Source organism: Gigantopelta aegis, chromosome 3 (genome assembly GCF_016097555.1).
Source record: "Gigantopelta aegis isolate Gae_Host chromosome 3, Gae_host_genome, whole genome shotgun sequence".
Classification (NCBI taxonomy): domain Eukaryota; kingdom Metazoa; phylum Mollusca; class Gastropoda; order Neomphalida; family Peltospiridae; genus Gigantopelta; species Gigantopelta aegis.
In genome coordinates this window covers 17,168,657-17,181,771 of record NC_054701.1, presented here as the reverse complement: position 1 = coordinate 17,181,771, position 13,115 = coordinate 17,168,657, and the positions used below count along the sequence as shown (strand labels likewise).

General features: G+C 33.8%; 1 protein-coding gene across 3 annotated transcripts in view; it reads left to right on the top strand.

The window, feature by feature from the left end:
- Window positions 1-13,115, top strand: part of LOC121367611 (mucin-5AC-like) — a 53,890-nt gene that overhangs the window by 11,327 nt on the left and 29,448 nt on the right. For 2 of the 3 annotated variants that reach the window (XM_041491890.1, XM_041491892.1), the window contains exon 4: window positions 48-155. In XM_041491890.1, the coding sequence (XP_041347824.1) occupies window positions 48-155 (108 nt within the window). Of the gene's footprint in view, window positions 1-47; window positions 156-6,072; window positions 11,132-13,115 lie in introns of those variants that run through there. The other variant, XM_041491889.1, reaches the window with a different exon arrangement.

Below are 13,115 nucleotides of genomic sequence, written 5' to 3'. Positions count from 1 at the left end.
CTATACTCCCTGACTGTTGTCAACATTTGTTTATTACTTATTTTCAGCACGTTTCCTGTGATGGTTATGGCGGTACCAGGTGCCGATGAGGCTATTACAGCAGATCCTAGTACAACTCTACAGTACACCAACCAGAGCACACCCAATACTGAAAGGTAGGTGAAATGTTTTGAAAAAACACATGCATTTATTTTTTCCAGAAGTTTGGATTTTAGCCCTGCCTGAAATTTGTTCTTCTTTCAAATTGATGATACAGTCCTTCACATTTGGAAATATAAGGCGAGTAATAAGCATAGCAGGAAACATGTTGAGTGTAGGATGCATATTAACAAAAAAGTATTTTGAATAACACACACATAAACATATAAGTAAATGATCCCAAGTTATAATGACATTAATAATAAATCAAGGATGTATCAAAGGTGGGCTGGATGGTGTTAAACCAGCTTTTATTCATTTAACCAGCAGAATTTGCACTGTTGTCATATTTTAGGTAGATGATAAAAAATGCTGAGATGAAATTTAAGTGCACTTGGCTGGCAATTGTGCATGCACACCTCAAATGTGAAGGATTATCCACTCCTCTTCTTCTCTCTCTCTCTCTCTCTCTCTCTCTCTCTCTCTCTCTCTCTCTCTCTCTCTCTCTCTCTCTCTCTCTCTCTCTCTCTCTCTCCCTCCCTCTCTCCCTCTCTCTCTCTCTCCCCCCCCCCCCCCTCCATTTTCCTCCAAGGTCATTTCATCTGAATACAAGTCAGACATTGAATTTGGAGATTTAGTTTTTTTAGGATTCCGCCAGAATCATAAACATGATTTAATATAGATATTTTGGAATTTTGTCTCTTAATCTTGTACTTCCTGACCAAAAAAAAATTATTTACGGAAACACAGAATCCTGCTAAATTCCTGTTTTTCTTTTAAAAATTTTTTTAGGATACATCCAAATTTGTAAAATTATGTCAATAAATATTTTTGGATTTCATCTTCTGACTCAGATTCTAAGATTCATGGAATTATGGAAGCCTGCTAAATTACAACCTATATATATATATATATATATATATTATATCTCCTATGGTATACTTTATGGGTCTTAGTACCATTACTCTAATTCCAACTCCCCTTTTTCCCCCCACTACATTATACCTTTTACTTTTTAAAAGACAATGTTCATGGAAGTATATATATTACCAAAAATAATCCAAGTTTACCCTAATTTCCTAATAAAAATGTTTATTACTGATTTATCAGCCAAGCTAATTTTAATGGAACATTTAGTAGGAAAGTGTTAGTGTGATAATCAGAACTGGATGTAGTGAAAGTCATGGTTTTTAAAAATCAAGTTTTGATGTTTAAAAATTGGGGAAAGAAATCTGAAAAAGAGCTAGGGTTTTTTCAATATAGATTGCCTTTCGTCCATCCCCCCCCTCCCAAAAACAAATCAAAAAACAAACCCAACCCTACAAAAAAGTAACCCCCCATAAAAATAAACCCCACAAAACCCTTCAACAGTATAAGAAACAAAAACCCACAAAATATGTTGGTTATAACCAGTTCTGTTTGTCAGTCCGTGGTATTTTCTGTAATATAGGATAAATTTTTCATGATTCTGTGTCATCTATTAAAATCCAAACCACATTGTTAACAACTACGATAAATTATTCTCTTACCATAAAGCATGAAAAGTCCTTCCTATCCTTGTATAAAAAAAAATAATTGTAAATAATTTGTTTTGACGTAAGTAAAAAAGTAAAAGTGTTTTGAAAATAACAAAAAAAGACAGTTTTTGTGTGCAATTAAAAAAATAATCGGTTTACAAATAAATAAAACTGTAATACATACTATATTTTTTTAAAAAGACGCTTACAACATTATGGCCGCCATTTCGGTTTATGGAATAGTCTAGTTTTGCTTTATTGAGATAACTCTGACTATTAGTTATTTCGTAGCAAGACTACACCAGTCTATAAACCAAAATGGCGACCATTACGCCGTAAGCGTTGTTTTCTTACTATGGTTAGTTTTATTATTTCAATACCGATTAAATTTTTTAATTGCACACAAAAACTTGTCTTTTTTTTGTTATTTCCAAAACACACTTACTTTTTCTATTACGTCAGACCAAACCAAAATTATTTACAAAAAAAACATTTAATAAAAGGATGGGACGGACTATAGATGGTAACCATATCACCTGTATAGGCTTCGCTGAGATATCCTAGGACAAAAAGCATAATTTGTTTGCTGGCTGCCATTTTGCTGTTTTATTAAATACTCTTTGAATGAGGAGTGGAAGGATGAGATATAATCTAAAGCAATCATCAGGACGTCTTATTTATTACTTGACATACTTCAGAGGCTTCCACCTTGAAAAGTATTCCATAACAAAGCAAAATGGCAGACAGCAAAAAATTAGGAGATCCAAGTGTAGTCAATATGAGTGACATGGTTACATTCTAGTATTGGTATCTCCAATTTGTAAGGCCTTCTTTGTGGGTAGTTGATTCAATCTGCTGTTTCTAATTGTTAAATTGTTTTTAATGTTGCTTTGAACTTAAAAGAAGTACCGTATATCGCTGTGTATTAGCCGACTCCATGCATTAGCCGACCCCCTAGTTTCATCCTCCAAATCGGCTTTAAAATTATAGACCTTGTATATAAGCCGACCCCCCTGTGGAAATGCAGAGCACAATAATGACAATAGATCGAGTCGAGCCGTGACGTCACTATTCTAACTTTACATTTCCAATAAAATGTTGACTCCTTAGATAAGCCGACCCCAGCCTTTGACTTGATAAATTTTGTATCAAAAAGTCAGCTAATACACAGCGATATACGGTAGTGTTGGTATTTTGTGAACAATTTTGTACTATGGTGTATCACAATATTTATAGCCATATTTTAGCTACCAAGATTAATGTACTGTAGGATTGTTCTTATATAAAATAGTGTCATGGAAATATTATAAATACAATAAACTAATTACTTTTATTAGATCATTCAGAATATAAATAGTTTGATTGATTTCCATAGCAGTAAACACCCTTATCAAGATTTAGGCACACAATAGCAAAGGCAATTTGTCTAAGACTTAATTTGCTGCAAAACTTTAAGTAAGAAAGATTGCCAGATGAAAATATACACAATGATTTTGTGCATGTGTAAGTTAACAAGATGTTTTATTATACCAGCATAATCACACTCAATGTTGTGGTAGCAGTTAACCTTGCTATATTATGTCAGCTGCTATAATTTTAAGATATACCAAATAGCTGTAGTTTATGATGTCGTGAGGTGTCATTAAATAAACACTCCTTTCTTTTTTGTTGTTGTTGACTTTTATGACTAAGAGTTGTTAAATTTCTGACACACATTATATATTTACCAATAGCTGATCAAATGTTTGTACTGGGGTGATGTTAAACATTCATTCATCCATTCATTTTTATACCAAGCAGGTAATTGCCTGCTTTGAAAGTACATTTAGATGGTGTATTATATTATGATCATTTTGTTTCAGTCTTTAGGTTGTATTTAATTTTTAACTGCAAGTTGGTTTTAAGACCCAGTTGAATGAATTATTTCATCTAACTCTTAGTGTTACATTGAGTATTGGTTGCAGTGGCATTTTATAATAGTTTTTCTTTCTCTCTGCAAAACATTTTTTTTCTTTTCTTTTTACCTGTGAGATATATCATACATAACTTGTATTTTAATGTTTTGTGATGTACCTATGCTGTAGGCACTTGCATTGTGAGATAATTTAGTTGAGAGATATGGTGTGAACAAGAGTATAGGTACATGGGGGGGAAAGTAGTTATTCCTTGAACTTCTAGTCTGCATTGTGTATAAGCAGCCGCTTCTTTTAATTGACCAACGCTGTGGATATCTAACAATGTTAAAATCCTGTTTCAACAGAGGTATTTTAATGGGACAGCCTGACAGTGGGCAACGATGTTGATATTTTTCGTGAGTACTGTGATGAAAACAAGATTAAAAGATGAAGTTACATTTATATGAATAAAAAACATGAAGAAACGATCAAATCTATTTTAAATGAAATTTTGTAATAAATCTCCCTTAAACATTTGAACAAAACAAACCTAATTTAATAGCGGCCGTGATTTGAAGAAGCTATGAAGAATGAAGACAGGTGTTTATCTCCCTTTGCTTGGTTGTTAAAGCAGTAAGTGAACATTGTTTTTTTCTTGTTCAATTTGTACTCGTCATGGTTCAGCCAGAACAAAATTACCTCAGTTTGTCTGCTTTTCTTTCCAATTCGGCATTTAAGCACAAAAATATTAAGATCTTTAATTTTAAACATTTGGACAGATTTTTCCTTGAATGGTCTTTGAAGTAAGTAAGGAAGGAAGGAAGGATTTGTTTTATTTAATGATGCACCCAACACATTTTATTTATGGTTATATGGCGTCCGACATATGGTTAAGAACCATACAGATATTAAGAGAGGAAACCCACTGTCGCCACTTCATTGGCTATTTTCGATTGGCAGCAAGGGATCTTTTATATGCTCCATCCCACAGAAAGGATAGTACATACCACGGTCTTAGTTGCACCAGTTGTGAAGCACTGGCTGGAACGAAAACAAATAGCCCAACAGGTCCTCCGACGGGGATCGATCCTAGATCGAACGTGCATCAAGCGAACACTTTATCACTGGGCTACGTCCCGCCTCTGGTCTTTGAAATGGTATTAATAATTCTTTTCTTTTAAAAAAATAACACATCAGTTCAATTAAATTACAATGCTTTATATATAAAATTAATTCCTGCAGTTGTATGATGTATGCCCTATATTTTGCAGAAGCTTTAATAATGTTTTAAAATTATATCCGATAATAATGTAGCTGAATGTTACTTGGTGATGCACCAGCTAAATATGGGTATTATGGTCCCAAGCTAAATATACGTAGGTTTACCCAAAATAAAATGGATGGCCATGCTCAAGTTCTGTTTATGTGGCGTCAGGGAATCCAAATATTTAAACTTATTTTTGTTGTCTGTCTTAGCCATGGAGAGTAGCCTGTTGTAAATTGTCTGTCTTAGCCATGAATAATAGCCTGTTATAAATTAGTTAAAATGTATTTCCAACATCAGTTACACTTATCTAAATCAGCTCAAAGGAATCCTCTGTTGAAACCGACAAATTGTAATATGAATTATGCTTATTTCTAAAATTAATATAGTGTTACATGACGGAGGGTATTTCTTTGAGCCTGGCTGGTTATGCATGTTTGTTTTGTTTTTTAAAAGTCTTCAACACAACGTACGTTGTCGTCTCAATGTTACATGATTTTAGGTGTGTACATGCTAGTTGTAAAAACAACATAGAACAAACATTTTTGAACACTAGAAGTGGCAGTCTGTTTTCAGCGGCCACCTGTCTTAAGTAGCCACTTTTGACTCCTTTGTGTGGCTGCATTAGACTGTCTATGATATGTAATTATACCTCTGATTTACACACTTGCCTGAAACAACTCTTACAGAAAATTAGTATTTTACAGTCTCAACATTTTTTTTTCTGGGGATAACCCAGTTATAAATTTTATTAACTCATAAATTTGGTTATTAGAAAGTTTGGTTTTTATATATATATTAATTGTCATTAGTAAGTAATCTTAACTGGTTCCATTAAGATTAAAAATAATTTTCAGTAGTTCCATTCCAATTTCAGAGCATATCAGGTTACGTGATTTGGTATAGAAATTTCCTTTTTCACTGTTTTAACAGTTGATTCATGAGTGCATGCAGTGGTATGGGAATACAGTTTTGATCTCGATAACACTTTCATCCTTGAGATTTGAAGACTTGGATATTGCCATTGTATTTTCATTGAAGCTGCCATGTTTGGATGAATCGTCTAAAACATTTTGGGGTAAGTTTGAAAGAATTTAAGTGGGCTTTCTCCCTATTAAATCTTGTTTCACACCATATCTCGAAACTAAATAAATGCTATTTTAGTATAGTGACAATGGAAAATAAAAAATAATTAATTTGGTTGTGCATTTAATGTTGGTTTTTCATGTTAGTAATAAATCTGTTGCTTGTGTTGCAGTTCAAAGCCGAAAACGGACAGTCCAAACCAAGCTGAGAACAAAGTGTTTGGCCCACGTCATGTCATAGAGGCAGTGAAAATGGTTTGTTCTGGAAACATGTCTGTAGAGGATGCCTCCATTGCATACAAAGTTCCTAGACGCACTCTAGAAAAGAAGGTGAACAGATACAAGGCCTTTCAAGCATGTATTTCCACCAGTGATGACACTGTTATCAATAAGGATGGGAAACCACAAACATCTGCTCTTGACACAGGTGACAAGCATGAGGCATTTGTAGCCGAGAACAGTCAGGTATCAGTGGAGACTGAGGAGAATGACAGTCCTTCAGCTACATCTCGATCTTCTAGTCCTCAAGTGTGGGTTGAATTGTCCAAAAGTTATAGGTCATATAACAGTGACATATTACCAGGTGTGGCCATGTCGGTTGCTGAAGGGCAGATTCGGTTAATGGAAGCTTGTAAGCAATACAATATACCGAAGAGTACTCTGCAGGCAAGAATCAAACAGTACAAGATGAAAAGGAGTTCAGCAGATGAATATTCTACAAATGAGAATGTTGATGACACCAATCATGAAGCATGGAGCTTGCAGCAAGTTTTCCCTTCTGATGAAGATGTAGTAAATCCAAGCTCAATGATTGCTTCATGCAATGCTGAACAGTTGAGGCAAGTTATACAAGCGCTTGATGAGGAAAATGAAGAAAATTGTGATGCCAAATTGTCTAATTGTGGAGCATCTGAAAATCCAACAATTCAGGCTTTACTAGAAGGAGGTAGTTCTAATGAGGAGAGCAAATCTCACAGATACTATAAAGTTTACAACACAGCTATTGTGCCTTCCTTAGTCGAAAATGTTGTTGAAGGTAAAATGTCTTACAGTGAAGTGGTTAATGATTATGGCATACCAAGACGAACACTCCAGGCAAAAGTGAAAGCTCTGAAGGAACAGAAATTTAAAGAGCAAGTGGTAAATGAAATGAAAAAAGATATTTGTGAAGATCCAAACATTATCTCTAATAATTCTTCCATTCAGATTTTGAATGTGCAGTCTGGTACTGATCCTATCGCAATGGAGTCTGATGAAATGGTTCTTCAAAAGGAGTACACAGATGCACACGGTCCATCTAGTAAGGGATTTTTTCAGTGTGATGTGGAAAATGACTCGAGCAGTGCAACTAGTGAGTCAGGGAATAATATATGTGTGGATATGGCTGATCTTAGGCATCAACAAGAGCTGATGAAGATACCAGGGCTCACTGGAACTGAACCAATTAAGAAAGTGATGAAACTAGTCGAACAAGGTAAGGTGACCATGCAGCAGGCGGCCAGGCATTTCAGCATTCCTAGATTCATCTTGCCAAAGCCAAATGCAGATGGAACACCAGTAGTTCTAGATGTTTCTTCTCCCCCTGTTGATGACAAACCAAAGAACAAATTTATTTCATCACTTTTGGCCCAAAAGTTAAAGATGGAGGAACCTAATTCTTCAGATAAATGGATTGTTCCAAAACGACCGATTTGTCGAGGTAGCTATAAAACCTATGACACTAAACTGCTACCACAAATACTTGATCTTGTCATACAAGGTCACCTTTCACAGTTGGAAGCCCACAGGCAGTTCAACATACCCAAAAGTACTCTCCAGTTTAAGCTGAAACAAATGAAGTCTAGAATGAAGACAGCAAGTAATGATTCTGTAAATGTAGATGATAGCAGTTCACCAGAAGGACCAATAGCAACAGTTAGTACTGACTCTTCTATGGATGAGAATCGGACAGGATTTATAGAATCGAATGAAAATCAGACAGGATTTATAGAATCGAATGAAAATCAGACAGGATTTATAGAATCGAATGAGAATACAGAGGAAATAGATGACACAGAAGAATATATGGGTGGTGACGCAGATCCAAGGGATGAAGACTGGAAACCTCCAAGAACATCTGCTTGTAAAGTGGAGTATGTCTGGGATGGCAAACACCAGGAAGAGGAGGATGTGACAGACATGCCACAAGACATTGAGTTTGAGACTCTCAGGGATTCGTTAGATGATGATCCCAACTTGCTTCACATTGATAGTGATGGAGCAGGACCATCAACTGGAGAACTGAGTCCAAATGCCATCCGGACATTCAGAGGAAACTACAAACACTACAGTGCTGAGATTCTGATGGAAATTCTTCAGAGTGTTGATCAGAGAAGGATCACTCAGCAGCAAGCATGTAATCAGTATGGGATACCAAAAAGCACTCTTCAATGCAAGCTGAAAGCTTACAGAGAAACAGGATCCCTTCAAGTGTCGCCGAGGAGTCGATATGCTCCCCAGAAACGAGGTCACTACAAGACTTATGATAGTAGTCAGCTTCCCAAAATAGCAAAGTTGGTTAAGAATGGCAAGCTGAAGTTGAAGCAGGCATGTAATTTATATAATATTCCTATGAGCACACTGCAACAAAAAATAAAAAAGCTTGAATCAGAGTCAGTAGATCTGATTGATGTCACGGTCTCTGAATAAAGATGGTATACATTTATAAACTTGTGATTCAGCATACATTTTTTTTTTTTTAAACCTGATGAAATGGTTAAGTGCTTTGGAATAATTGTTGCAGTTATTGTATGTGAGAAACCCAGTGTCTTAACGAATTAGAATTGATGGAAAAATTATATATACCCATGTATTGAATTGGGGTTAAAAAAAACATTAAGATTCATGTGGAATCGTAAAAGTGATCTTGGGAGTTCATCTCATAATGTAACACTTCTAATACAAAATCTGGAATTTGTGGTCACGGAATTCTGCTAACTTCGTGGCCTGTATACCACACACCACCCTGTTAGATATGAGGTCATTTTAATTACAGATTATTATTTTTGGTTTGTTAAAAAATGGTTTGGAGCTGTTGAAGGTACATGGTTCCCTATTCAACATTTTACGATATTTTTAATACTTATAGCAAATTTTCAGATATTTTAAACAGAAATTATTTTTTTAGTTTTTTTAACATTGAATATTAATTTTACACATTTGGCATTTTGCTTTAACTTTGATGTTTGTAGAAGCTTAAAACTGCCCCCACCCCTATGACTATACTAATATACTGTTATCAAAATTTCAACAAGAATCGTGTTAATATTACAGGTTTTTAAAAAATATTGATACATTTTTCTCCCCACATGTGATATTACATTATATTGTAATTAATTTTTGTTCATATTTTTTTTAGATTGGCTATATTTTCTACATCTTGGGCAACATGTACCTTTAATATATTTGTTCTCTGTTGTTCAGCTAATGAATGTTTACAACTTGGGTGTCTAGAGAAAGTGGGTTCATTTAATACTGTTTTTAGTGATCACCTTATGTCAACATATGGTGTTTCTGGAGAAAGCAAGTTTATTTATTGTTTTCAAGCTTTTCAGATGCCTCTCTGAAGATAAAATAGGAAGGTCAATGCTTTTCTTCAACTGTTTATTTACTGTGGTCTATTTATATTTTACAATGAATTTTTTAACCTTTGGATAACCATAGATGTTAATAATAGCAACACAGTGCTGTTGCTTTATTAAATATCACATACCGTTTTCCATATTTTGTTTGAGGGGGTGAATTTTATTATTTTAAAGTCATAACTTGTTTTCAAACACAGTCTGATGTATTTATAATAATTCCTTCCCCAAAATTCCTTTTGCAGTTTCATTTATCAGTGATTTAATGGGAGAGAAAATATGTCCTGGATAATTTTATTGTTTTAGCTAAAGCATTTAATCATATAATTAATTTATGTTGAAATAAAAACAATAAAATCATATATCCAATATAGGGCTTGAACTTAAAAATTTGTTACTTATGGCAATTTTGAAATATTTTTGCCACAGTCAAAATGCTCACCGACAGCAATTTTGAGCCTGACTTTGGCAATTTTAAATTGATAACTCTTGCAACAAATATAAAAACCAAAAATAGTTCCCTTAAACGATGGCAGTAATTTTTATCCATTGGCAAAAACTGCTATCCGTGAATTCATAGTGCAACTACGGCAATTACCAATGGTGCCATTGTTAAGTTTGAGCCCTGAAATACATGTAGGCTAAAATTATGGTGCCATCTTACCAACTCTTAAGAAAAATATTGTTACTTGTAAGAAATGTGGCATTAGCTTGAGATGATAATTATTATACTCCAGCTTTGTGTGAAGTAAGAAAAAAGTGCCTTATTTACCTGTATTTGTGTAGTAAAAAATATATTTGCTGTGAATAATAACCTTATGACACTGATGTACTTTTCTGTTTGTATATGTATATATATATTATATATGTATTCAAATTAAAAACTGAATTTTACAAAGACTATATTGTTTCACAATTGACTAGACTGCATTTGAGTTCAAACTGAATTTAGTACATAGTATAATGTATTGTTTTACACATGAAACTGAGCTGTGGTTGAATTCAGACTTGAATTCTACAGAAGCTACATATAATAGTATTATTTGGCATATACATTTTATAATAAATTTAACATAAAGCTAAACAAAACAAAAAATGAATTTGTTACATTTTATTTGAGTTAAATTGTACAAAATTATTATATCTTTGAATTTTTGAAAATTATTTTGTCAGGTTCTGGTGTAATAGAGAAGCTTTTGTTTGGTACATATTGTGCTAGTTTGTCATGAATATTTTCTTTGTCGTTGCCATCAGTAAACTAGAAAATTACAAGCATTTACATACTTAGATTTGTTAAACAATAGCAATGAATATTTAATCATTTAGAGAGGATTGCTACCCTGCCCCTTTACTTCCCAAAATACAAAATATACAGTAAACTAAATTTAAATAGTTTATTATATTATTCACATTGAGAAAACATCTTTGGATAGATAGATGGGGTTTTTTTTTTGTAAACCATAACCTGAAATACCATTCAAATTCAGTAATATCACCAACTGAATTAATATTTCAGGGCTTCTAAATTATGGTAGCCCCACTGCCATGGCTAGTGATATTAAGTGATGGGCTAGTAAATAACTACAATTGCCATGTCTAATGGCTAGTTAAAACAAAAATGGCAAATTTTGCAGTTAAGTCTGTTTTGTAAATATGAATATCCTGACCCCATCCCAACCCCCAATGTTAGTGTTTTTAAGCTCTCTCTCCCTCTTTAGGTGACATATCTTATTATTTCTATTATTTAGTAAAATTGTATTGATTTAAAGTAAAGTAGGGCTAGTGAATTTTTAATTGTGGCTAGTAAATTTTAAAAATCAATGGTCCCATGGCTAGTGGATTAAAAAAAATATTCTAGAAGCCCCGTATTTTCATGGTTATACACTACTTTTATACAAATCTTTTGCCTTTTATTGGGGTATTTTTTGTAAATACAAAATATATATATGTGGTCATATAATTTTATTTTTTATCATGCATGCATAGAAGCATAATACTGATAGGTACTATTTATTTTATGATGTCATATGAAATATTTTATGTGTTAGCATGAATAGTTGCATGTCATGTTTTTAGTTTGAAAACATGTTGTTTATTTTATTCTTAAACAAATTTTAAGTATTAACTGATATTAACTAAACAGTGTCATTGTTGTTGATCCACGATAGCGAGAATATCGTGGTTGAATTTCATAAATGTAAGTTGAATAACACATTAAAGTCACCTTCTTAAGTTCACTACCGTAAAGGGAAATATTTTCATGCATTAATATTTTACTTTTGGAACCTCAAACAGGATTTGTGGTTATGCCAGTAGAGAAAAGAAATAAAACAATTTCCATACACATGCATCAGAAACATACTATAATCCACGCCGTAACTAGTACATCAATAAGTGATGGCAACTGTATTGGTTAAGTAATGGTCTAAGATCAGTCAGGACCGTGCATCTATGGACGTTAATCCTAACCCTTAGACACCCAATAGCTGATTAATTTTTTCATGCTGGGGTGGTGTTAAAGATTCATTCGATGGAAGTTTACTGTGACCCTCTCATTTCAACCAAAATTTCTATTGATTGGCCAGTCCTAATTTTTAGACTAGGTCTTTCATTTGGTGGGAAAACTGAGAATTGTGATAGTCTGTGGTTAAAATTATGTCCTATACATGAACGATGATACACAGTTTGGATTAACAGACTCCACTGACTGCCGGTGCTCCTCGCTTGACCACAGAATTATTTTTGTTTTGAATATCTATGATCAAATTATAATTTTAATGTTTTTTGACATGGATTTTTTCACTGAACATATTTTCCTTTATTGTAACTAATTGAGTTTGCTGGACAACTCTGTTTTCCAAATAATTGGGTTACTAAGTACTCTACCTTTTTCATGGTAGTCCATACTCTGTTATCTTGGTCGTGCTGGTTTGTTTTGTACCTCGATAATGTTGATCCATACTTTTATCTTTGTAACCAGCTTTTATTATGCTGGGCCCGTGCTTATAAAACTTTTATAGAGTCCAGACTCGATCTCTAATCACGTCATACGCATACAATTTGTATGGCGTTGTCATAACATTATTAGTGTCTCAGACTCTGTTAGACACTGATAGAGTCTGGAGTCTAGACGCAAAATGTTTTATAAGCACCAGGCCAGGGGAGTATCACAACTTTGAGATCACACAGTGCAATGCTAAAAGAGTTGCAAAGAGGATGCTTTGTTGTCTAGCAGAGCCTAAGAGACCTTTGTGAATTAGGCCCCAGGTCTATACTCTACTGGTTTATATGATAACCATATAGTGTTGGTCCACACTTCATGATGTTCATTATGTTTGAAAACAAGAAGCTGTTTGAGTAAGTGGTTATATATATTGAATACAGAGAGGTTTATAACAGTTAAATTGAACCATATTCTGCCTTTTGAAGTTCACTGTTAGTCTACCCTGGTATTAAATGTTAGCAAAACACTACCCAAATAATATGAGGTGTAACCTTCCTACGTGATAGAATGGTAGGTGGAAATACATGTATTATTAGGGAGGGAGATTAAATGAAGGCCAAAAACAATGTTTGTTGGTGAAAGTTTGCAATTT